Genomic DNA, 24,231 nt, shown 5'->3' on the forward strand with positions numbered 1-24,231 from the left:
TGGACTCCTGTGTGATAGAGACTCTAAATTGTCCACTGTACAGACTTAGCAAACCGAGAAAAGTTATTGATTTGGTTGGGCGTCTCCTGGCGGTTACAACACACATTACGGCTCCACTGTGTTTAAAGCTTTCGGGTAACCACATCGAACCGTGGCGATTTTTTGTAATGCCCTGTCAATCTGCTCCAGTTGTGCTGGGATTAACGTGGTTAAAATTTCATAATCCAGATATTAATTGGGATCAACTACAGATTGTGAATTGGAGCCTATTTTGTCATTCTCATTGTCTGCAGTCTGCCATGTTGACTACCACCCCCCGTGTTCAAGACGAGCACATCGATTTGGGTAAAGTACCGGCTGAGTACCATGATTTGCAACTCGTGTTCAGTAAGGATCGCGCCCAGTCTTTGCCTCGGCATCGTCCATACGACTGTTCCGTAGAGTTGATTCCCGAGGCTCCACTACCATGTGCGAGGCTGTATCAGATTTCCAAGCCTGAGCAAGAGGCATTAAAGAATTATATTTCCACTTCGCCAGCTGCTGGGTTGATTCGTCGCCAGTGGACGCCAGATTTTTTTTTATCGATAAGAAGGACGGGACCCTGCGACCCTGTGTCGATTTGTCGAAATGCCTATCACCTGGTGAGGATGAAGGAGGGAGATGAGCGGAAGACTGCGTTCAATACTCCATTAGGTCATTTGGAGTACTTAGTCATGCCTTTTGGACTCACGAATGCACCCGCTGTGTTTCAGTGTCTTATTAATGATGTGCTCCGGGACATGATAAATGTATTCTGTTTTGTGTACTTGGACGACATCTTAATCTTTTCCCATGATCTACGTGAACATCGCCAACATGTCCGCATGGTGTTGCAGCGCTTGATGGAAAAGCGTCTTTACGTCAAGGCTGAGAAGTGTGAGTTCCATGCAGAGTCGGTACAGTTTTTGGGGTTCATTGTGGAGAAGGGCCAGCTTCGGGCCGATCCAGCCAAGATCCAGGCTATGGTTGATTGGTCCCCGGTCAACCAGAGGCTGCACCCCTGCGCCTTCTTCTCTAGACGCCTGAGCCCTGCAGAGGCCAATTACGATGTGGGAAATAGAGAGCTGCTGGCTATTGTCCTGGCGCTGCAGGAGTGGAGGCATTGGCTGGAGGGTACGAAGGAGCCTTTTCAAGTTTTCACCGACCACAAGAACCTGTCTTACCTCCGGACTGCTAAAAGACTCAACCCCCGTCAAGCACGTTGGGCCCTGTTCCTTACCCGTTTCGACTTCAACATCACTTACCGCCCTGGGTTGAAGAACGGCAAACCTGACGCCTTGTCTAGGCTGCATGGCCCGGCTGCTGTTCAGCCTGTTGTGGAGACCATTCTACCTGGGACCCGGGTGGTGGGAGTGCTTCAGTGTGAGGTTGAGAAGAAGGTGGAGGAGGCGGGGAGGGACGTCCAGGCCCCGGGAGGTGTTCCTGATGGCAAATTGTTTGTTCCGGTCGTTTTACGTCCAGAAGTGTTGAAGTGGGGACACATTTCGAGAGTCGCTTGCCATCCTGGGGTCAGTCGGACACTTTTCCTCATTTCCCAACGGTTCTGGTGGCGGGGACTACGCAGGGACGTTAAAGAATATGTTGCGGCATGCTCAGTGTGTGCCCGTAGCAAGATGTCCCATCGTCCTCCAGCTGGTCTTCTTCGTCCACTGCCCATTCCTTCCAGCCCCTGGTCCCACGTCCCCTTGGACTTCATCACGGGCCTTCCGCTGTCTGGAGGGAACTCAGTCATCCTGAGTGTTGTCGACAGATTTTCCAAGATGGCCCATTTCGTTGCTCTGCCGAAGCTGCCGTCCTCCTTTGAGACTGCTCTTCTCCCTGTCGACCATGTCTTCCGAGTTCATGGTATTCCTGCTGATCTGGTGTCTGACAGGGGGCCGCAGTTCGTCTCTTGGGTCTGGAGGTTGTTCTGCAAAGCGCTGGGGGCGTCCTCCAGTTGTACATCCGGTTTCCACCCGCAGACCAACGGCCAGGCTGAGAGGGTGAATAAAGATGTGGAGGCTGCTCTTCGCTGTGTTTGCCATCAGCACCCCTCCTCGTGGTCTTCTCACCTGCCTTGGGTGGAATATGCGTATAACACCCTCGTTTGCTCTGCTACTCGACGGTCGCCTTTCATGACTGCATACGGTTTCCAGCCGCCGTTGTTCCCTTCTCAGGAGAGGGAGGTGGTCGTCCCGTCTGGACAGGTCCATCTCCGAAGGGCTCATCGGGTGTGGCGGGATGCAAGGGCGGCCTTGTCCCGTACTGAGGCTCGCAACAGGCAGTTAGCTGATCGTCATCGGATCTCAGCTCCTCCCTACCGTCCTGGTGAGAAGGTCTGGTTGTCCACACGAGATTTGCATTTGGCTGGGGGTTCTAAAAAACTGGGTCCTCGGTATATTGGTCCTTTCGAAATTGACTCTGTTGTCAACCCGGTGGCAGTTAAACTTCGGCTCCCTCCCACCATGAAAGTTCACCCGGTATTCCATATCTCCTTGCTCAAACCGGTTTCCTCCAGCCCCCTGTGTCCTCCAGCGGGGCCTCCTCCTCCGCGGATGGTTGATGGTGAGCCAGTGTACACGGTGGGTGAACTATTGGATTCCAGAAGGGGCAGGGGTGTGCAGTATTTGGTCGACTGGTAGGGTTATCGCCCTGAGGAGCGTTCCTGGGTTCCCCGCTCTTGGATCCTAGATCCGTCCCTTCTCCGGGCCTTCCACTCTCTCCACCCGCAGAAGCCGGGTGGTCCGCCAGGAGGCGTCCTTTGGGGGGGGGGGATACTGTCATGGCCCTGTGTTTCAAGTTGTTTTTCTTTGTGTTGCAGTGTCTGGGTGGGCGTGGACATTGGTGACGCACCTGTCATGCATTGTAACCATCAGCCTTTTTAGGGGGCACCATGACAGTGTGTGGGCGTCGGAATATTCACTCGTTTTTGCCGCCGTTCTGACCGCTGTCCAAATTTAGGCTCAATACAATTATACCACACGGACCGTTTGTCATGTCTCCCTGCGTTATCTGTTCTTGAGTCTCTCTGGTTGTGAGTTCCTTTAGTTTCGTATGTCTCACCATCACATGCTCTGCCATTTAATTAAAATTGTTCGGACCTCTGACCTGGAGTCTATTTTTTGGGATCTGCCCTTACGGCATTGCCGATCGTGACAAGCAGTCTCAAGTCATAAAACCAGCGACTCGAATCAACTCGAGTCCAAGTCACATGACTTGAGTCCCCTACCTCTGATATTTATTGAAATCACAGGATATTTAAACCAAAAACATCTTAACAGGTCAACTTACATTTTATTATACAACCCCAATTCCAATGAAGTTGGGACGTTGTGTTAAACATCAATAAAAACAGAATACAATGATTTGCAAATCATGTTCAAACTATATTTAATTGAATACACTACAAAGACAATATATTTAATGTTCAAACTGATAAACTTTATTGTTTTTAGCATATAATCATTAACTTCGAATTTTATGGCTCCAATGCGTTCCAAAAAAGCTGGGACAGGTGGCAAAAAAGACTGAGAAAGTTGAGGAATGCTCATCAAACACCTGTTTGGAACATCCCACAGGTGAACAGGCTAATTGGGAACAGGTGAGTGCCATGATTGGGTATAAAGTGATCTTCCCTGAATTTCTCAGTTATTCACAAGCAAAGATGGGGCGAGGTTCACCTCTTTGTGAACACGTGCGTGAGAAAATAGTCGAACAGTTTAATGACAATGTTCCTCAACGTACAATTGCAAGGAATTTAGGGATTTCATCATCTACGGTCCATAATATCATCAAAAGGTTCAGAGAATCTGGTGAAAACGCTGCATGTAAGCGGCAAGGCCGAAAACCAACATTGAATACCCGTGACCTTCGATCCTTCAAGCGCAAAAACCGACATCCATGTGTAAAGTATATCACCACATGGGCTCAGGTACACTTCAGAAAACCAGATAAGGTGTTGAGGGGGTCCGGTTTGGCGACATCAATATTACGCCTCTGCTTTTGATGTGCAGATGATGTGGTTCTGATGGCTGCATTAAACCGCCATCTTCAGCTCTCACTGGAGCGGTTCGCAGCCAATTGTGAAGCAGCTGGGATAAAAATCAGCACCTCCAAATCTGAGACCATGATCCAGAGTCGGAAAATGGTGGAGTGCAATCTCCGGGTCGAGGAAGAGATGCTGCCCCAAGTGGAGGACTTCAAGTATCTTCGGGGTCTTGTTCACGAGTGAGTGAAAAATGGAGCGGGAGATCGACAAGCGGATCGGTGCGGTGTCTGCATTGATGCAGACTTTGTATCGGTCTGTCATGGTAAAGAGCCGAAAGGTAAAGCTCTCAATTTACCGGTCGATCTACGTTCCTAACCCTCACCTATGGTCACGAGCTGTGGGCTGTGACCGACAGAACAAGATCACAGATACAAGCGACCGAAATGACTTTCCCTTGCAGGGTGTCCGGGCTCTCTCTTAGAGATGTGGTGAGAACTTTGGTCATCCGGGAAGGGCTCAGAGTCAAGCCGCCGCTCCTCCTCATAGAGAGGAACCAGATAAGGTGGCTCAGGTATCTGGTTAGGAGGCCCCCACAGACGCCTCCCTGGTGTGGTGTTCCGGGCACATCTCACCTGGAGGAGGCCCCGGAGACAATCCAGGGTACGCTGGAGAGACGATGTCCCCCCAGAAAAGCTGGACGAAGTGGTGGGGGAGAGGCAAGTCTGGGCTTCCCTGCTTCAGCTGCTGCCCACACGACCCGACCCCGGATAAGCAGCAGTAAGATGGATGGATGGATGGTTACGTGTGTGTGTGTGTGTGTGTGTGCGTGCGTGTGTGTGTGTGTGTGTGTGTGTATATATACAGTGGGTACGGAAAGTTTTCAGACCCCCTTAAATTTTTCACTCTTTGTTATATTGCAGCCATTTGTTAAAATCATTTAAGTATTTTTCTCCCTCATTAGTGTACACACATCACCCCATATTTACAGAAAAGCAAATTTATTTCTGAAATTGTTGCTCCTTTATTAAAAAAGAAAAACAGGAATATCACACAGCCATAAGTATTCAGACCCTTTGCGATGACACGCAGCCTATCCCATCTATCTTTGGGCGGGAGGCGGGGTACACCCTGAACCAGTGCCAGCCAATCGCAGGGCACATAGAAACAAACAACTATTCACACTCACATTCACACCTACGGGCAATTTAGAGTCTTCAGTCAACCTACCACGCATGTTTTGGGGATGTGGGAGGAAACTGGAGTGACCAGAGAAAACCCACCCAGGCACGGTGTGAACATGCAAACGCCACACAGGCGGGGGCGGGATTTGAACCCCGGTCCTCAGAACTGTGAGGCAGATGTGCTAACCAGTCGCCCAACGTGCCGCCCACTTTATATCACTTACTTCTTATGACACATTTTTGTTCAAATGACATTTAATTGTCTGTATTACATTCTTTATTACACGTTACACATTTATTTCCACACGCCTTTCTTTATTCCTTATTACAGCCTTAGATCCTTTTGTATACTGCACATTACATCCTATATTCTGCATTACAGTGTAGAACCAGACGTGTCCCCCTGCTTAAGCCAGTACATGTCCAGGCCCGTCTGAAGTTTGCCAGAGAGCATTTGGATGATCCAGAAGAGGATGGGGAGAATGTCATATGGTCAGATGAAACCAAAATTGAACCTTTTGGTAAAAACTCAACTTGTTGTGTTTGGAGGCGAACGAATGATAGTTGCATCCAAAGAACACCATACCTACTGTGAAACATGGGCGTGGAAACATCATGCTTTGGGGCTATTTTTCTGCAAAGGGACCAGGACGACTGAGCCGTGTAAAGGAAAGAATGAATGGGGCAATGTATCGTGAGATTTTGAGTGAAAACTTCCTTCCATCAGCAAGGGCATTGAAGATGAAACGTGGCTGGGTCTATCAGCATGACAATGATCCCAAACACACCGCCCGGGTAATGAAGGAGTGGCGAAGTATTTCAAGGTCCTGGAGTGGCCTAGCCAGTCTCCAGCTCTCAACCCCAAAGAAAATCTTTGAAGGGAGTTGAAAGTCTGTGTCCAGCGACAGCCCCAAAACAGCTCACAAGGAACATACATGTTACATTGGACATAAACGATAGATATAACATTAAAAATCATTAGTGTTCTTCCTCAGGTTTTTTTCCCCCCTCGCTAAATGAAGGTTTATACCTAGGCAGATATTCAGTTGTTCAGTCCACAGTTTATAGCTTTAAGAAATCATTAAAAGTACAAAGTGCGTGTGTAAAGTTTGTATGTGACACCCAGATTGTGTGACCGTGTGCCTTTTGTCTACACTGCCATCCTGTTTATTTTCCAGTGTGCAAAACCTGTTGCATGCAGCTACCTAATTAGCCCGTGCCACTGTTGCCAGCTATTCGGGCGACAGATGTTTGGGCTGTGCAATGGCTAATGAACGTACGCTGGAAGGCGTCCACGCTCACTATCCTCCCAGGATTCATTACGCCGCCGCTCGCGTGCCAGAGGCCAACCGCATCCACATTATCAGCCCGGTGCAGAGCGGCTACAACCAGCTAAGGGGATCCTTTTTGAGACCGCCACTGTGTTATTGACATATTGTGTATTATCTGGAAGCGGTATTGCCATTTAATTTTCCACAAATTCTGTGTTGCGGGTATTTTTTACGCTAAACGCCCCATGGCACTTTAATGACATTCATCTGTGGCAGCAGATTTATTTCTAGCTGAAAAAAAATATGCAAATTATCCCTTCACTGCTTCGGACTAAATACAGCAAAAACACATACTCTGTAAAACACTTCAGTTTCCTTTCATCTGCTTTTTAGCTTCATCCCAAAGTTACCAAAGTTGGCAAACGACCGGTACTCATGAAGACAATAAATATTTCAGACTGATAAACTTTCAATTCAATTTTCACAGAGAAAAATACTGCAAAACATGACTTCACTGCTGTGGACTACATACGCCAACAGAGACCTTGTAACCACTTAAACTGTCCTTTGTCCGAACAGTTCTGTGGACCGGGGTTCCAATGCCGGCTCCGCCTGTGTGGAGTTTGCATGTTCTCCTGTGCTTGCGTTGGTTTTCTCCAGGTGCTCCGGTTTCCTCCCACATTCCCAAAACATGCGTGGTAGGTTAATTGAAGACTCTAAATTGCCCATAAGTGTGAATGTGAGTGTGAATGTTGTTTGTTTATATGTGCTCTGCAATTGGCTGGCGACCAGTTCAGGGTGTGCCCCGCCTCTCATCCGAAGATAGCTGGGATAGGCTCTAGCACGCCCGTGACTCTAGTGAGGATAAGCGGGACAGAACATGGATGAATTATTATTATTAACAACTTCCCAATAGTTACTACCAAAGTTGGCCAATTAATATCCATCCATCCATCCATTTTCTGAGCCGCTTCTCCTCACTAGGGTCACGGGCGTGCTGGAGCCTATCCCAGTTATCATTGGGCAGAACTGGTTGCCAGCCAATCGCAGGGCACATACTAACAAACAACCATTCGCACTCACATTCACACCTACGGGCAATTTAGATTCTCCAATTAATGCATGTTTTTGGGATGTGGGAGGAAACCGGAGTGCCCGGAGAAAACCCACGCAGGCACGGGAAGAACATGCAAACTCCACACAGGCGGGGCCGGGGATTGAACCCAGGTCCTCAGAACTGTGAGGCTGACGCTCCAACCAGTCGCCCACTGTGCCGCCCCAATTAATATCAAGACAATCAATTATTTCAGAAAGAAATAAACTTTTATCTTCATTTCTAGTAGACAAAACAAAGCAGGTCATTATTTTGCTGTGTATTGATTACACTAACAACATACACCCTGTAAAACACTTAAACTTCCATTTGTCCACTTTTTATGAATAATACTAAACTTTCCATTGATTATTGCCAAAGTTGGCAAATTACTCATTAATATAATTAATAAGTGATCATTTCAAGCACTAAAAGCTTTCACAATTACAATTTTTGCAGAAAAGTTATTGCAGTCATTACATTACAGTCAAGCTATGTTAACAGATATAGAGATGTTAAAATGTGCATGTGGAAGTTGCATTATTCGAACCAAAAAACTTATTGCAGGTACCAAACAGCGTGGTTTTATTGAGGAGCAATGGGGATTTTTGATTAGTCAAAATGTTGTCACTCATGTGGGATTCGATCAATTTTGTTTATGTCAAACTAGATATATATATATTCTTAAAACATAATGCAGGTCACTTCTTCTAAAACTACTACTACTACTACTACTACTACTTGTGTCTTGAAGTAAAAGGAGATAACGGACTTCACTGACAGCAACTGGCAAAGTGCTCTTAATTCAGACCTGACTCGATAAAAAAAAAAATTGCTCATTAAATATGGTACCAATTGGGGATTTAAACCTTTCTAACAATCATGTCAATATGGTCATGTTATGTTGTTACTTTGTCTTGAATCCAGGGAGGCATAATTATGTCAAATAAATTAATTCAGCTCCGAACAGTTTACGCCTTCAATGTTCTGCTGTAGAAATCCAAATTTCAGATGGCTATCGTTGCTTTAAAGCAACACCAAGGTTATGTTTTTTTTTTGTTACTGTTGTGACTGAACCAAAAGTGGGGCAATAATGTATTTCAGTTTAATAATTAATTAATGCCTGAATGCAGCCCTATGGGGGGAACAAGTGAATGCAAACTGTAGGCCGGTCCCAAGCCCGGGTAAATGCAGAGGGTTGCGTCAGGAAGGGCATCCGGCTTAAAACCTTGCCAAACAAATATGAGCGTTCATCCAAAGAATTCCATACCGGATCGGTCGTGGCCCGGGTTAACAACATCCGCGTCAATCTGCGGGGCGCCGTTGGAAATTCAGCTACTGTGGGTCGAAGTCAAAGGAGGTGGAAAGCAGGTTCTTCGGCAGAAAGAGAAGAGGAAAGCACAGAGCCGAGAACTGAATGTGGGGACTTTGAATGTTGGGACTATGACAGGAAAATCTCGGGAGTTGGTTGACATGATGATTAGGAGAAAGGTTGATATATTGTGTGACCAGGAGACCAGGTGGAAAGGCAGTCAGGCTAGAAGTTTAGGGGCAGGGTTTAAATTATTTTACCATGGTGTCGATGGGAAGAGAAATGGAGTCGGGGTTATTTTAAAAGAAGAGTTGGCTAAGAATGTCTTGGAGGTGAAAAGAGTATCAGATCCAGTGATGAGGCTGAAACTTGAAATTGAGGGTGTTATGTGTAATGTGATTAGTGGCTATGCCCCACAGGTAGGATGTGACCTAGAGGTGAAAGAGAAATTCTGGAAGGAGCTAGATGATGTAGTTCTGAGCATCCCAGACAGAGAGAGAGAGTCGTAATTGGTGCAGATTGTAATGGACATGTTGGTGAAGGTAATAGGGGTGATGAAGAAGTGATGGGTAAGTACGGCATCCAGGAAAGGAACTTGGAGGGACAGATGGTGGTAGACTTTGCAACAACGATGCAAATGGTTGTAGTGAACAATTTTTTCCAGAAGAGGCACTGACATAGGGTGACCTACAAGAGCAGAGGTAGAAGCACGCAGGTGGATTACATCTTGTGCAGACGATGTAATCTGAAGGAGGTTACCAACTGTAAGGTAGTGGTAGGGGAGAGTGTGGGTAGACAGCATAGGATGGTGGTGTGTAAGATGACTCTGGTGGTGGGGAGGAAGATTAGGAAGACATAGGCAGAGAAGAGAACCATGTGGTGGAAGTTGAGACAGGACAAGTGTTGTGCATCTTTTCGGGAAGAGGTGATACAGGCTCTCGGTGGACGGGAGGAGCTTCCAGAAGACTGGACCACTGCAGCCAAGGTGATCAGAAAGGCAGGCAGGAGAGTACTTGGTGTATCTTCTGGCAGGAAAGGAGAGAAGGAGAATTGGTGGTGGAACATCACAGTACAGGAAATCATACAAGGAAAAAGGTTAGCTAAGAAGAAGTGGGACACTGAGAGGACCGAGGAGAGGCGAAAGGAATACATTGAGATGCGACACAGGGCAAAGGTAGAGGTGGCAAAGGCCAAACAAGAGGCATATGATGACATGTATGGCAAGTTGGACACTAAAGAAGGAGAAAAGGATCTATACAGGCTGGCCAGACGGAGGGATAGAGATGGCAAGGATGTGCAGCAGGTTAGGGTGATTAAGGATAGCGATGGAAATATGTTGACTGGTGCCAGCAGTGTGCAGGCTAGATGGAAAGAATACTTCAAGGAGTTGATGAATGAGGAAAATGAGAGAGAAGGGAGAGTAGAAGAGGCAAGTGTGGTGGACCAGGAAGTGGCAATGATTAGTAAGGGGGAAGTTAGAAAGGCATTAAAGAGGACGACAAATGGAAAGGCAGTGGGTCCTGATGACATTCCTGTGGAGGTATGGAAGCATCTAGGAGAGGTGGCTGTGGAGTTTTTGACCAGCTTGTTCAATAGAATTCTAGTGCGTGAGAAGATGCCTGAGGAATGGAGGAAAAGTGTACTGGTGCCCATTTTTAAGAGCAAAGGTGATGTGCAGAGCTGTGGCAACTATAAAGGAATAAAGTTGATGAGCCACACAATGAAGTTATGGGAAAGAGTAATGGAGGCTTGACTCAGGACAGAAGTGAGTATTTGCGAGCAACAGTGTGGTTTCATGCCTAGAAAGAGTACCACAGATGCATTATTTGCCTTGAGGATGTTGATGGAAAAGTACAGAGAAGGTCAGCTGGAGCTACATTGTGTCTTTGTAGATCTAGAGAAAGCCTATGACAGAGTACCCAGAGAGGAACTGTGGTACACCATGCGGAATCTGGAGTGGCAGAGAAGTATGTTAGAATAATACAGGACATGTACGAGGGCAGCAGAACAGTGGTGAGGTGTGCTGTAGGTGTGACAGACGAATTTAAGGTGGACGTGGGACTGCATCAGGGATCAGCCCTGAGCCCCTTCCTTTTTGCAGTGGTGATGGATAGGCTGACAGATGAGGCTAGACTGGAATCCCCGTGGACCATGATGTTTGCAGATGACATTGTGAGCTGCAGTGAAAGAAGGGAGCAGATGGAGGAACAGTTAGAAAGATGGAGGCATGCACTGGAAAGAAGAGGAATGAAGATTAGCCGAAGTAAAACAGAATATATGTGCATGAATGAGAGGAGTGGTGGGGGAAGAGTGAGGCTACAGGGAGAAGAGATAGCAAGGGTGGAGGACTTTATATACTTGGGGTCAACCGTCCAGAGCAATGGTGAGTGTGGTCAGGAAGTGAGGACAAGGGTCCAAGCAGGTTGGAACGGGTGGAGGAAGGTGTCAGGTGTGTCATGTGACAGAAGAGTCTCTGCTAGGATGAAGGGCAAACTTTATAAAACAGTGGTGAGGCCAGCCATGATGTACGGATTAGAGACAGTGGCACTGAAGAGACAACAGGAAGCAGAGTTGGAGGTGGCGGAAATTAAGATGTTGAGGTTCGCTCTCGGAGTGTCCAGGTTGGATAAAATTAGAAATGAGCTCATCAGAGGGACAGCCGAGGTTCGATGTTTTGGAGACAAAGTTAGAGAGAGCAGACTTCGATGGTTTGGACACGTCCAGAGGAGAGAGAGTGAGTATATTGGTCGAAAGATGATGAGGATGGAGCTGCCAGGCAAGAGAGCTTGAGGAAGAACAAAGAGAAGGTTGATGGATGTCGTGAGGGAAGACATGATGGCAGTTGGTGTTCGAGAGGAGGATGCAGGAGATAGGCTTACATGGAAAAGGATGCCGCGCTGTGGCGACCCCTAACGGGACAAGCCGAAAGGAAAAGAAGAAGAATTAATTCATGCCTGACTTGTAGATTTTGTCGTTTTACATGTTTTACATCTGGGAGTTTAACAACTCTAACATTCATATAAAGAAGGTTATGTGCAAGCGTGTCTTAATAATTTGTTTCAATTAATCATTGTATTCAGGCTTGATCAATTGCCTTTCTAAACTGGCAACTATAGAAATCTCTTTATATTAAAACTTGTCAGTCGATGAATTTAACCAGTCTAACATCAACTAAGCTATGTGTAAGTTATTCTTTGAATTAGTAATTTAATTCAGTGAATTTGTCAGGTGTGCAAAATTAACATTTGCCTAAACAGGTAGCCGGAGATTTTTTATTATTATTATTATTTGTGAATGTTGTCAGTCTGGGAATTTTAACACTCTAACATTTGGATCAAAAAGGTTATGTGCAAATAAGTCAGAATGATTTTATTGAATTATTCATATAAGTCATCCCCGGTCTGTCAACTGCCTAAATAGGCTGAAATCCAAATTAGACAGGAAGAAAAAAAAATAATAACAATCACAAAATAAATATGCGGAGACACTAGCACAGAGCGATGATGTAAAGTGAATGGAGCAAGTGGCTCCTAAGTGGTCATTAATTTTGGTGGCCTTTTGTCAAAAAAGTCTTTGAAGGTGCCATTCGCCTTAAAAAATTCACAATTTCAGTGTAAAATTGAAGGTACGCTTATGACTTTCCAGGCGGTAATCATATTTTATGCAGTTTTTCCCCCCATTGCAAATCAGCTTACTCGGTGTAGGTCGGTGTCACACAGCCCCTCTTCTTTAGCCAGCTCATTAGCGCCGCTTATTATCGCTCGGCCACAAAAGCAACGCTAGCCCTTCCCTCACTCCGGACAGCTTCAATAAGTGTCAGCCCCCCGAGAGTGCGACGTGTATGCTAATCACCCCAGAGAATAAGGCCAATTGGTTAGCTTCCAATGGTAGACTGGACGGGCGGGGGTGGGCGGTCGGCGGCTAATCCGACACACAATGATGCATGTGGGACTGTAGTGAGGAAAAAGCTTCTCTTCACTGGAGGGTCGTGGCTTGAATAACTGGGGAGGGGGTACGGGGGGTACAAGAGGGTTCTGCATAATGGACGTGCCGCACTCCTGCTCTTGTGTGACTCATGAATGATTTTATGACACAAAGCTAGAAGAGTTTCAGTGTGTCGAAGGACAAAGCCATTAACTCGATGTTTTTTTTCTATGAGCAGCTGCTCCTCTGTTAGGTTTTGCTAACCTAGCGTTTGACCTGTAACGTGACACAATAACGCAACAAAGCTAATAATGTTCAGTTCGTTGAGCCTGCTGTCGAAATCAAATTTTCTTAATGTTTGTATCAAGGTCCACCTCCCACACTCGGGGGGGCGGTTAGTGGGTGCTGGCTGGAATGTGGGGGGATTCCCGGGGTCGGTGCTGCGAGGCTGGGTAGGGCATCTCTCTCTGTCTGTGGTTGTCCTGCCTGATCACACTCACACCCTCCATCCATCCATCCATTTTCTGAGCCGCTTCTCCTCACGAGGGTCGCGGGCATGCCGGAGCCTATCCCAAGGCAGGAGGCAGTGTACACCCTCTACTGTTTGCCAGCCAATTGCAGGGCACATACAAACAAACAACATTCACACTCATATTCACACCTACGGGCAATTTAGAGTCGTCAATTAACCTACCATGCATGTTTTTGGGATGTGGGAGGAAACCAGAGTGCCACGCAGGCATGGGGAGAACATGCAAACTCCACACAGGCGGGGATACTCTAACCAGTCGTCCAACGTGCCGCCCACACTCACACCACTCACTGTAAATATTATTTTCACTAGTCACATCTGGGCATACATATTCCGGGTTTCCCGAGGGGCGGGTGTTGGGTCGGGAGTGTGCGGGTGCCAAACCGGGTTTCAGTACGTCAGTGCTGTTTCCCGGTCCAGGTCCCTCTGCCCTGCCAGGCCCCTCTGCCCTGCCTGCCCCCTAGGATTTTAATGCATTACACCCAATCATCCCCCTTTCTTTTAAACCTCCACATACACCCATCTCTGGGGGACAATGGGTCTTGGGTGGGGGGGATTTGGCTGTTAGGTAGCAGTGCCTGGCAGTCGGGAACCTGGGAGTCATAGTAACAGTGGGGAAGGTGGGTTTTCACTAGCTTCACGGTGGTGCTCCTGAGGCCGGGCCCCCCGGGCTGGAGGGCTGCTAGGCGTGGGGGCTCCCCTCTCACGTCCCGCGGCTGCACCCTGGTCCAATATCCTTGTTGGTAGCCCCTATCCACCCTCCTTTCCAACAAACAAGGGACACCGTCTCACCCTCGGGCTGGGCAGGGACTGGCTGCATTGCAATCAATGGCAGGGCACATATAGATAGAAACAACACCTTAATGTTAATAATGGTTAACTTGTTTTTAACCTTGTATGTTAAAACATCTGTCTTAATCATAATTGTATGATGGCAACAGTTTGACCCTATTGACCCGCTATTGCCATTATTTCCTGTGGGAAGAAATGCACCGAATGTGTTGTGTTCCCACTCGCACTACAAGATATTCTATTAAGTGCACTGTTTCCGTAGCAACATCTCTCACTGTCCTGATCTGTCACATTGGCCTTGAAAAGTTGCTCAACACAAAAAGTCGGTGGGTACCAGAGTGAAGCATTTAAGAACATTTCCTCCACTCTTGTGTCCGTACAGAGTTTCAAGCAAAACCCACAAAGCCTTCATTCATGCCCAGAGCAAAAGAGAAGCAAAGTTGATCCCCAGAGTTTGTCCGAGAGTACTCACTCTCTTTCTCGGCGCTCTGGTTTCCTGCTTCCATTTGAGGCCCGTGTATTGGCTTTCAGCGGCCGAGGCGCAGGTGCCCCCCGGGTTCAATTTCAGGCTTCTTTTTTTTTTAAATGCGCACCACTTGCCATCTGCTTGATCTGGCCATGTATGATAGTCGTCAGTGGAAAGCCTCTGCTCCACTTTCAGCTGCTTTGTGTAAAAGCAGACAGAAGAGGGAAACATTCCCGGGAGAATGTGTTTTTACTGCGGGAGACTGTGTTCTCATGGACGGGTGCTTTGTAAAAAGTGTCCAGTGACACAAAAGCATCAGACAAGAGCTCAGAGGAACATTTTTCAACACTTGTTCTTAAAAATGTAGAGATTCAGACAATGGTGTGAAAAAAAAAACTGTTGGTATAACGTGCTTACTTTATACTAAATTGTGACTACAAAATAGCTATAACGTAAGCAAGAAATACTAATTTCCAGAGGCGTGGAGTTGGGGCCTTCAGACCCTTCTCTGCTAGCCTAACCCTTATCAAAAGCACTGACCTGCATTTAGAACTGACATTAAATTGTAGGAATCGATTTCCTTCAGTCTCGTATTTATTTAATGGCATGTGTCATGGCAGAGCAACCTCCAGTCGTTTAAGGGTTAATTTTTTGTGGTCCAGTCAGAATTCAGCTTTATATGGCTTGTGTTGCCATATGAATGTAATCTTCCAAAGGCCTTCAGATTTAAGATTGCTAGCCGATGCCAAATACACACAGCAGAAATGTCTTCTTTTTTTTTTTTTAACCAATCTGAAGCAATCAGATTTCAGACTGAATGAACAGCGGTATGTAGCGGGCCCCCGGTGACGGAACCTTTCTGTTCTCTGATTGGTTTAAAGCTACTTGAGTGGAATTTCTCTGCATTACGTAAAGCCAGTGGATGAGCAAGGTGACGAAAATGACGGAAATATTGCTGAAGAATTCATTTTCAATGTGGACCTTTCAAGACAAACTGGACATTGTAACAATAAGTCAGACAATGCTTGTAGCTGGCTGGCATGTTTCAACCTTTGTAAAGGATTTATTCGCCACTTCAACAATGACGTAGCTGCCTCGATCGGTTCCAACACGCACAGTTGGCAAAAGAGGATGGAGTTTGTCTATAAGTAATACCCATGTCTGGTGAGTACGATGTGTTTTATTGAACGTCCAAATTGCACCGCCCGCAACTGCTAATTAGGTATAATGTGTGCACTAAACATTAAATTGTGACTGCAAAATAGGTATAATGTGCACATTAAATATTAATCGTGGCCACGAAATAGGTATAATGTGTGCACAAAACACACATTTCTGGTCACAATATACTAGCTTGTGGGTTGTGAAATCGTTATAATAGGCTAAATACTAAATTGTGGCCAAAAAATAGGTATAACGTGCACATAACGTACTCATCATGGTCATGAAATAGGTATAACGAGCACAAAACGCACATTTTTGGCCACAATATACAAATTTTTGGGTGGTAAAATAGGCATAAAAGGTTAACCTCTAAATTGTGCCTTAAATGCTAATTTGTGGCCAAGACACAGGTATAAAGCGTGAATGAAATGATAATTTGTTGGGACCAAATAAGTATCGCACACACAAAAGACAAATTTATAGCCACAAAATACATACAACATGTGCACGAAATACAAATATAATTAAATATAATGCTAATTTGTGTTCACAAAATACAAAATTTTGGCCTTAATAGACTATACTACTTTGTGGCCACAAAATAGATATAACATGCGTAGGTAATGTTACTTTGTGGCCTTAATATAGATATAATGTACGCACTGAACGCTAATTTGTGGCCAAGGAATGCGAATTTGTAGCCAAAAAATAGTGATAAGCTGGGCACTAAATTTTGATTTGTGGCCTCAAAATACTAATTTGTGTCCTCGAAATAGATGTTGTGGGTGTAATATTATTCCCATGAATAACTTTTTTTTTGTCTGGGTAAGCAAATGGAGTGCACCTCTGCTACAAACTGCAGTACACTATGTCCTTTCGCTAAGTATCTTTGCTTATTCTCTTTTTGTCATTACTTTCAATGTGTGCGTGATTTGCTTACCCAGAAATCCAAATTATTCGTGGGAATAATATTGAACCCACAAATGGAGTATTTTGTCAGCACGCTAAAACTATTTCATGAGCACAAATGATCATTTTGTGTGAACGTTTTATCTACATGTATATTGTGGCCACAATCGATATTTTTATTCCTTATTTCATGTCTGGAAAGCTGTCAAAAAACATCTCTCACCGCTCCTGTAGAAGAAGACGTCAAGAATCCAAATCATTCTTTGCGGAGTGGGAGACGCCAAACTTTTTTCCCCTGCGCTGTCACGCTGTGCTCTCCTGAACACGAATGGTGATGCGTGGGTACCTCCTCACCGCAGGCCTTTGTAAACAGGATGCCCACCTGACTGACGCCAATGTGGTTTTCGCGGCGGCGGTGTCCTTGCTTGACTTATGACGTCCTTTCAGAGGATGGTGAGAACACAGCAGGCACGACAAGTAGACAAAGACTCAACAGTAATGTGTACACGGTAACAATTCTATGTAGTGACCTGTAAAAAATACTGTAAAAAAAACCTCCATCAAGCTTTCAGTATTCAATGAAAACTTCATCCATACTGGTTTCAAATTAGGGTTTGAAATTGGAGTTGGTGCTGAGAATTTGGGTTCCGAGCCTGGGTTAGGGTTTCAAGTTGTGTTTTCAAGCCAGAGTTAGGGTTTCAAATCAGAATCAGAATCATCTTTATTTGCCAAGTATGTCCAAAACACACAAGGAATTTGTCTCCGGTAGTTGGAGCCGCTCTAGTACAACAGACAGTCAATTTACAGAACACTTTGGAGACATAAAGACATTGACAAAAAAACAATTGTGCAAAAAGATGCAGAGTCCTCTAGCACTTAGAGCAGTTCGAATGACTAATATTGCAATAGTCCGGTGCAATGACCATTGTGCAAAGGGCGCTGAGACTTCAAGGAGTGTATGCGGTTTAAAGTGACGAGTAGTGCGATCATCTGGGACAATGTTGGTTGTGCAAATGTTACAGATACTCCTCAATCAGTGTGCAAATGGGGCAGATGCTACTCTGGCATGAGTGGCCATTATAAGCAAATAATGCAGCATGGCGAGACAACTACAGTGAGTGCACGAGTAATACATAATTGGCCCCACAGAAATGTGACAACGAACTAAAATCAAAAAATGTCCAGCTCGTTGTAATGGAATTATAGGCTAGGTGTTTAAGAAGTTGATCGCAAGAGGGAAGAAGCTGTTGGAATGTCTACTAGTTCTAGTTTCCGTTGATCGGTAGCGCCTACCTGAGGGAAGGAGCTGGAAGAGCTGGTGACCGGGGTGCAGACGGTCCGAGAGGATTTTGCACGCCCTTGTCTTAGTTCTGGCAGTGTGCAAGTCCTCAATGGTGGTACCGACAATCCTTTCAGCATTTTTGATTGTCCGTTGCAGTCGGAGTGTGTCCTTTTTTGTAGCAGCACCAAACCAGACTGTGATGGAAGAACTCAGGACTGATTCGATGACCGCTGTGTAGAACTGTCTCAGCAGCTCCGGTGGCAGGCCGTGCTTTCTCAGAAGCCGTAGGAAGTACATCCTCTGCTGGGCCTTTTTGAGGACGGAGTTGATGTTGGTCGCCCACTTCAGGTCCTGAGAGATTGTAATTCCCAGGAACTTGAAGGTCTCGACGGTTGACACAAGGCAGCTGGACAACGTGAGGGGCAGCTGTGGCGAAGGATGCCTCCTGAAGTCCACGATCATCTCTACAGTCTCGAGCGTGTTCAGCTCCAGGTTGTGTCGGCCGCACCACAGCTCCAGCCGCTCCGCTTCCTGGCAATGTTTCTTGCCAGGCTTAGTGATTCAAGTTAGCTAGGGTTTCAAGAAAGGTTTAGAGTTTCAAGTTAGGGTTTGAATCGTAGGTTAGACTTTTAAATTAGGGTCTGAAGACAAGTTCAGGCTTCAAATAAGGGATAACGCTACCACACACCAAGCGATGCGTCCGATTCTGACTGAACTCTCGCACAGTGTGCAGGGTTCGCCAAATACTATCTAGTTGTCCAGTTGCAATCGATTCAATGGCCTCAGAATGAAAAGACCTGGATGAATAAGAATGTTCATAGGCCAAGCCAAGGTTACGGTATACAGCCAAGGTTAGGGTTTATGATCCAAAGGTATTTGTTTCAAACAAGGGTAATAATTTCAAATGAGGGTTTCAAGACAAGATCACGGTTTCAAATGAGGGTTTCAAGCCAGAGTTAGGGTTCCAAATTAGGCTTTTAAACCAGGGTTAGGTTTTCAAATTAAGTTTTTTAGCCAGGGTTAGGTTTTGAAGTGAGGGGTTTTGAATTAGTCTTGAATGGGTTCAATAGTTGAATTATACTTGGGGTTTTAAATTAGGGTTTGAAGAAAACTTATGGATGGGCTTCAAGACAGGGTCAGTGTTTGTAAGTAGGGTTTCAAACTAAGATTAGGGTTTCAAATAAGGGCCCCAAGCCAGATTTTGTCTTTATTTATTGTAAGAAGTGAAATGACTCCCAGCGTTCTGAAATCTTGATCAAACTTTTGAGTTGAGCGTCTGTTTTGCCGCTTTTTTTTTTGCACGTGTGCTACCTGCTCAGTCACTTACCGTAGCAACCACGTGTCGTCCCGCTTGCTTCCCCGGCTTGCTCACTTATCAATGTGGCAGGCACCTGCCATAAAAACACCCTGTGGGAAAAACATCTCTGCTAACATACGTTCACACAAAAAAAAGTCAGCACTAGTGGCCTCTGTGCAGTGTGTAAATATTGAGATGTAAATTACAGCATTTTCCAAGCGGTTAAGGTTCAGGTTGGGTCCCGGAGCGAGGGAGGCCAAAGAAAACAGACGCCGTTCCCCGCAGAGACAGCTGGGAACACAAGAGCGGCAATTGCAGGCTGCTGGTAAGCGCCTCGCCAGAGCCAAACGGTTTCTCAGGCACTCGGCAGATGCCAAAACGCTCACGCAGGACCCTCAGGTGGATGCAAAACCAGAAGCGGGCTTCACACCACAGCCTGTGAGGAAACACCTCGAGAGCTGGCACCTCGGTTAGGGTTTCATGTTGGGGCTTCAAGTCTGTCTTTGTGTTACAAGTTAGGGTTTCAAAGAAGGCTCAGGATCTCCAAGGTTGAGCTTTCAAATTAGGGTTTTACGCCAGGGCTAGGATTTCAAGCCCTGGTTAGGTTTCAAACAAGGGTCATGGTTGCAAATTAGGGTTGAAACTAATGTTAAGGTTAGAGTTTCAAATTTGGGTTTCAATACAGGACTAAGGTTTAAACTAAGTTTCAAATTCAAGGGGTAGGGCTGCAAATGCTGGTTAGAAGTCAAAGTTCGGGTTTCAAGTTAGTTTTTCAGGTTAGTGTTTCAAATTAAGGGTTTCAAACCAAGGTTATGCTTCCAAGTTAGTATTTTGAAGTCGGGCTCCAAGTCTGGGTTTGGCTTGCAGGATAGGGTTTTCAAATCATGTTTCAAGGCTGGGTTAGGGTTTCAAACAAGTGTTAACTTTGAAATCAAGGTTTGGGTTTCAAGATGTGGTAAGGGTTTCACAGAAGTCTTATGATTACAAATTAGGATTAAATCAAGGTTAGGGTTTCAAATTTGGAATGCAGGAAGGGCATCCGGCTTAAAACTTTGCCAAACAAATATGAGTGTTCATCCAAAGAATTCCATATCTGATCGGTCGTGGCCAGGGTTAACAACGTCCGCCACCAGCTCCGTCAACCTGCAGGGCGCCGTTGGAAATTCAGCTACTGTGGGTCGAAGTCGAAGAGGTGGAAAGCGGGTTCTTCGGCAGAAAGAGAAGAGGAAAGCACAGAGCCTAGAACTGACTGTGGGGACTCTGAATGTTGGGACTATGACAGGAAAATCTCAGGAGGTGGTTGACATGATGATTAGGAGAAAGGTTGATATATTGTGTGTCCAGGAGACCGGGTGGAAAGGCAGTAAGGCTAGAAGTTTAGGGGCAGGGTTTAAATTATTTTACCATGGTGTAGATGGGAAGAGAAATGAAGTTGGGGTTATTTTAAAAGAAGAGTTGGCTAAGAATGTCTTGGAGGTGAAAAGAGTATCAGATCGAGTGATGAGGCTGAAACTTGAAATTGACGGTGTTATGTATAATGTGATTAGTGGCTATGCCCCACAAGTAGAATGTGACCTAGAGGTGAAAGAGAAATTCTGGAAGGAGCTAGACTAAGTAGTTCTGAGCATTACAGACAGAGAGAGAGTCGTGATTGGTGCATATATAATGGACATATTGGTGAAGGAAATAGGAAGATGTGATGGGTAAGTATGGCATCCAGGAAAGGAACTTGGAGGGACAGATGGTGGTAGACTTTGCAAAAAGTATGCAAATGGCTGTAGTGAACACTTTTTTTCAGAAGAGGCCGGAACATAGGGTGACCTACAAGGTAGAAGCACGCAGGTGGATTACATCCTGTGCAGACGATGTAAACTGAAGGAGGTTACCGACTGTAAGGTTGTGGTAGGGGAGAGTGTGGCAAGACAGCATAGGATGGTGGTGTGTAAGATGACTGGTGGTGGGGAGGAAGATTAGGAAGACAAAGGCAGAGCAGAGAACCATGTGGTGGAATCTGAGACAGGACGAGTTTTGCACAGCTTTTCGGGAAGAGGTGAGACAGGCTCTCGGTGGACAGGAGGAGCTTCCAGAAGACTGCACCACTGCAGCCAAGGTGATCAGAGAGGCAGGCAGGAGAGTATTTTGTGTATCTTCTGGCAGAAAAGGAGAGAAGGAGACTTGGTGGTGGAACCTTACAGTACAGGAAATCATGCAAGGAAAAAGGTTAGCTAAGAAGAAGTGGGACACTGAGATGACCGAGGAGAGGCGCAAGGAATACATTGAGATGCCACTCAGGGCAAAGGTAGAGGTGGCAAAGGCCAAACAAGAGGCATATGATGTGTGCTGATGCCCATTTTTAAGAAGAAGGGTGGTGTGCAGAGCTGTGGGAACTATAGAGGAATAAAGTTGATGAGCCACACAAGGAAGTTATGGGAAAGAGTAGTGGAGGCTAGACTCAGGACAGAAGTGAATATTTGCGAGCAACAGTATGGTTTCATGCCTAGAAAGAGTACCACAGATGCATTTTTTGCCTTGAGGATGTTGATGGAAACGTACAGAGAAGGTCAGAAGGAGCTACATTGTGTCTTTGTAGATCTAGAGAAAGACTATGACAGAGTACCCAGAGAGGAACTGTGGGACTGCATGCGGAAGTCTGGAGTGACAGAGAAGTATAATGATATGGGGCATGTATGAGGGCAGCAGAACAGTGGTGAGGTGTGCTGTAGGTGTGCCAGACGAATTAAAGGTGGAGGTGGGACTGCATCAGGGATCAGCCCTTAGCCACTTCCTTTTTGCAGTGGTGATGGATAGGCTGACAGATGAGGTTAGACTGGAATCCCCGTGGACCATGATGTTTGCAGATGACATTGTGAGCTGCAGTGAAAGAAGGGAGCAGCTGGAGGAACAGTTAGAAAGATGGAGGCATGCACTGGAAAGCAGAGGAATGAAGATTAGTAGTAAAAGTAAAACAGAATATATGTGCATGAATGAGAGGGGTGGTTGGAGAAGAGTGAGGCTACAGGGAGAAGAGATAGCAAGGGTGGATGACTTTAAATACTTGGGTTCACCTGTCCAGAGCAATGGTGAGTGTGGTCAGGAAGTGAAGAAACAGGTCCAAGCATGTTGGAACGGGTGGAGGAAGGTGTCAGGTGTGTTGTGTGACAGAAGAGTCTCTGCTAGGATGAAGGGCAAAGTTTATAAAACAGTGGTGAGGCCAGCCATGATGTACGGATTAGAGACGGTGGCACTGAAGATACAACAGGAAGCAGAGTTGGAGGTGGTGGAAATGAAGATGTTGAGGTTCGCTCTCGGAGTGAGCAGGTTGGATAAAATTAGAAATGAGCTCATCAGAGGGACAGCCAAGGTTCAGTGTTTTGGAGACAAAGTTAGAGAGAGCAGACTTTGATGGTTTGGACATGTCCAGAGGAGAAATAGTGAGTATATTGGTAAAAGGATGATGAGGATGGAGCTGCCAGGCAAGAGAGCTAGAGGAAGACCAAAGAGAAGGTTGATGGATGTCGTGAGGGAAGACATGATGGCAGTTGGTGTTCGAGAGGAGGATGCAGGAGACATGGAAAAGGATGACGCGCTGTGGCGCCCCCTAAAGGGACAAGCCGAAAGGAAAAGAAGAAGAAGAAGAAGATACAGTATATAACCCGTCAGCGAATGCAGGGGGCAATATTTTCATTAACTTAAAACAGACAAATGTGAAAGCAGCCAAATATAACAATTTAACAATATAATTTTTATTTTTAACTTACCTAATTAAGTTTACCATAATGATAGGATGATGATGGCCCATCATCATCCTATCATTTTGCACAGCTCCACATCATTGATGGGTAGTTGTGCAGGTATGCGCTGACATTTTTAGCCTCTTGTTGAAAACACCATTAGGGAAAGAAGTGTGGTCTGTGATGTGTGCTGGTGCGGGACCCCGAATGTAAGCCAGACAAAACATTTCCTATGAATGATCGCGTGTGTGCGTAAAAGCGTGCCTAAGTGGACCTCTGGAAGCTAGAGTGCACCAGGATGTACTTGAGACGCAGCAGAAAAGGAAAAATAAGTGCTGTGTTAAGTCCCGGAAAGCATCTACGGTGAATAACACACATTGGTCATTAGGTACACAAGGAAAAAAGCTAGAGCAAAAATGTTGTCTAATGTTTGTCAGTCCCCATCACCAGATTCACCAATTAACATCGCGAGATACGTTTTCAAAGCAGGATGCATGTAAAAGTATCCAGGGCCTATGCCCCAAATTTAACAGCAAGTCAGCCATTTTGGTTAGAAGTAGCCATTGTGGGGGTGAATTCCAAAGGTTGAAAGATTAGAAAATAAAAACAATTTGCCCCTGCCACCAGTTTTGTTGTTCGACAAGAATTTAGGTAGCATGTGTATCATAACAGGATGCATGAAAAAGTCTCAAGGAACTATCAGAATCAGAATAAGAATCATCTTTGTTTGCCAAAAACACACAAGGAATTTGTCTCTGGTCGTTGGAGCCGCTCTCGTACGACAAGACAGTCATTTGACAGAAATACTTTTGCGACATAAAAACACAATCTTTTTCGTACAACCTGTTGGTTTAAATTGAACAGGAAGTCTTTCATTTTGGTTTGAAGCGGCCTTTTTGAGGTGGATTCGAGATGTCGAAAGTTCGGAAGAATAAGCACTTGACACCAGTTTTATTGACTGAGCAGCATAGAAGTACAGTATGTATACGCTGATTTAGTGTGATGAAAACAGAAGTGATAAGACATTGATTATTACAGGAGCTTCTACTTACTAGTTACACTCGGGTGGCCATCGTTAAAAGCCAATTTGGGGGTTGTGAGAAATGTCTGACTTTGCGAATGGAACGCACCCCTGAAGTGATGTTTTTGGGAAACTACATTGAATTTGCAGCTGATGTTGAATTTTTGAAGCTGAAAAGTATATTGAATATTGTGATTGTAATTCAGATTCAAAATCTGATGGCACAGATATACTTCCATAGACATGTCTA

The 24,231-nt window shown here is 45.5% G+C and overlaps 1 protein-coding gene across 1 annotated transcript in view; it reads left to right on the top strand.

Annotated features, from left to right (window-relative positions):
* Positions 1-863: 863 nt before the first annotated feature.
* The window catches only part of LOC133411694 (uncharacterized), a gene marked incomplete at its 3' end in the record, with an annotated part of 40,275 nt that continues 16,907 nt past the window's right edge, over positions 864-24,231 (top strand). The window contains exons 1-4 of the mRNA XM_061694347.1: positions 864-1,455; positions 1,672-2,021; positions 2,196-2,346; positions 2,461-2,600. Of these exons, the coding sequence (XP_061550331.1) occupies positions 864-1,455; positions 1,672-2,021; positions 2,196-2,346; positions 2,461-2,600 (1,233 nt within the window). The remainder of the gene's footprint in view (positions 1,456-1,671; positions 2,022-2,195; positions 2,347-2,460; positions 2,601-24,231) is intronic.

The sequence above is a fragment of the Phycodurus eques genome, chromosome 13 (genome assembly GCF_024500275.1).
Source record: "Phycodurus eques isolate BA_2022a chromosome 13, UOR_Pequ_1.1, whole genome shotgun sequence".
In the NCBI taxonomy this organism is placed as follows: Eukaryota; Metazoa; Chordata; class Actinopteri; order Syngnathiformes; family Syngnathidae; genus Phycodurus; species Phycodurus eques.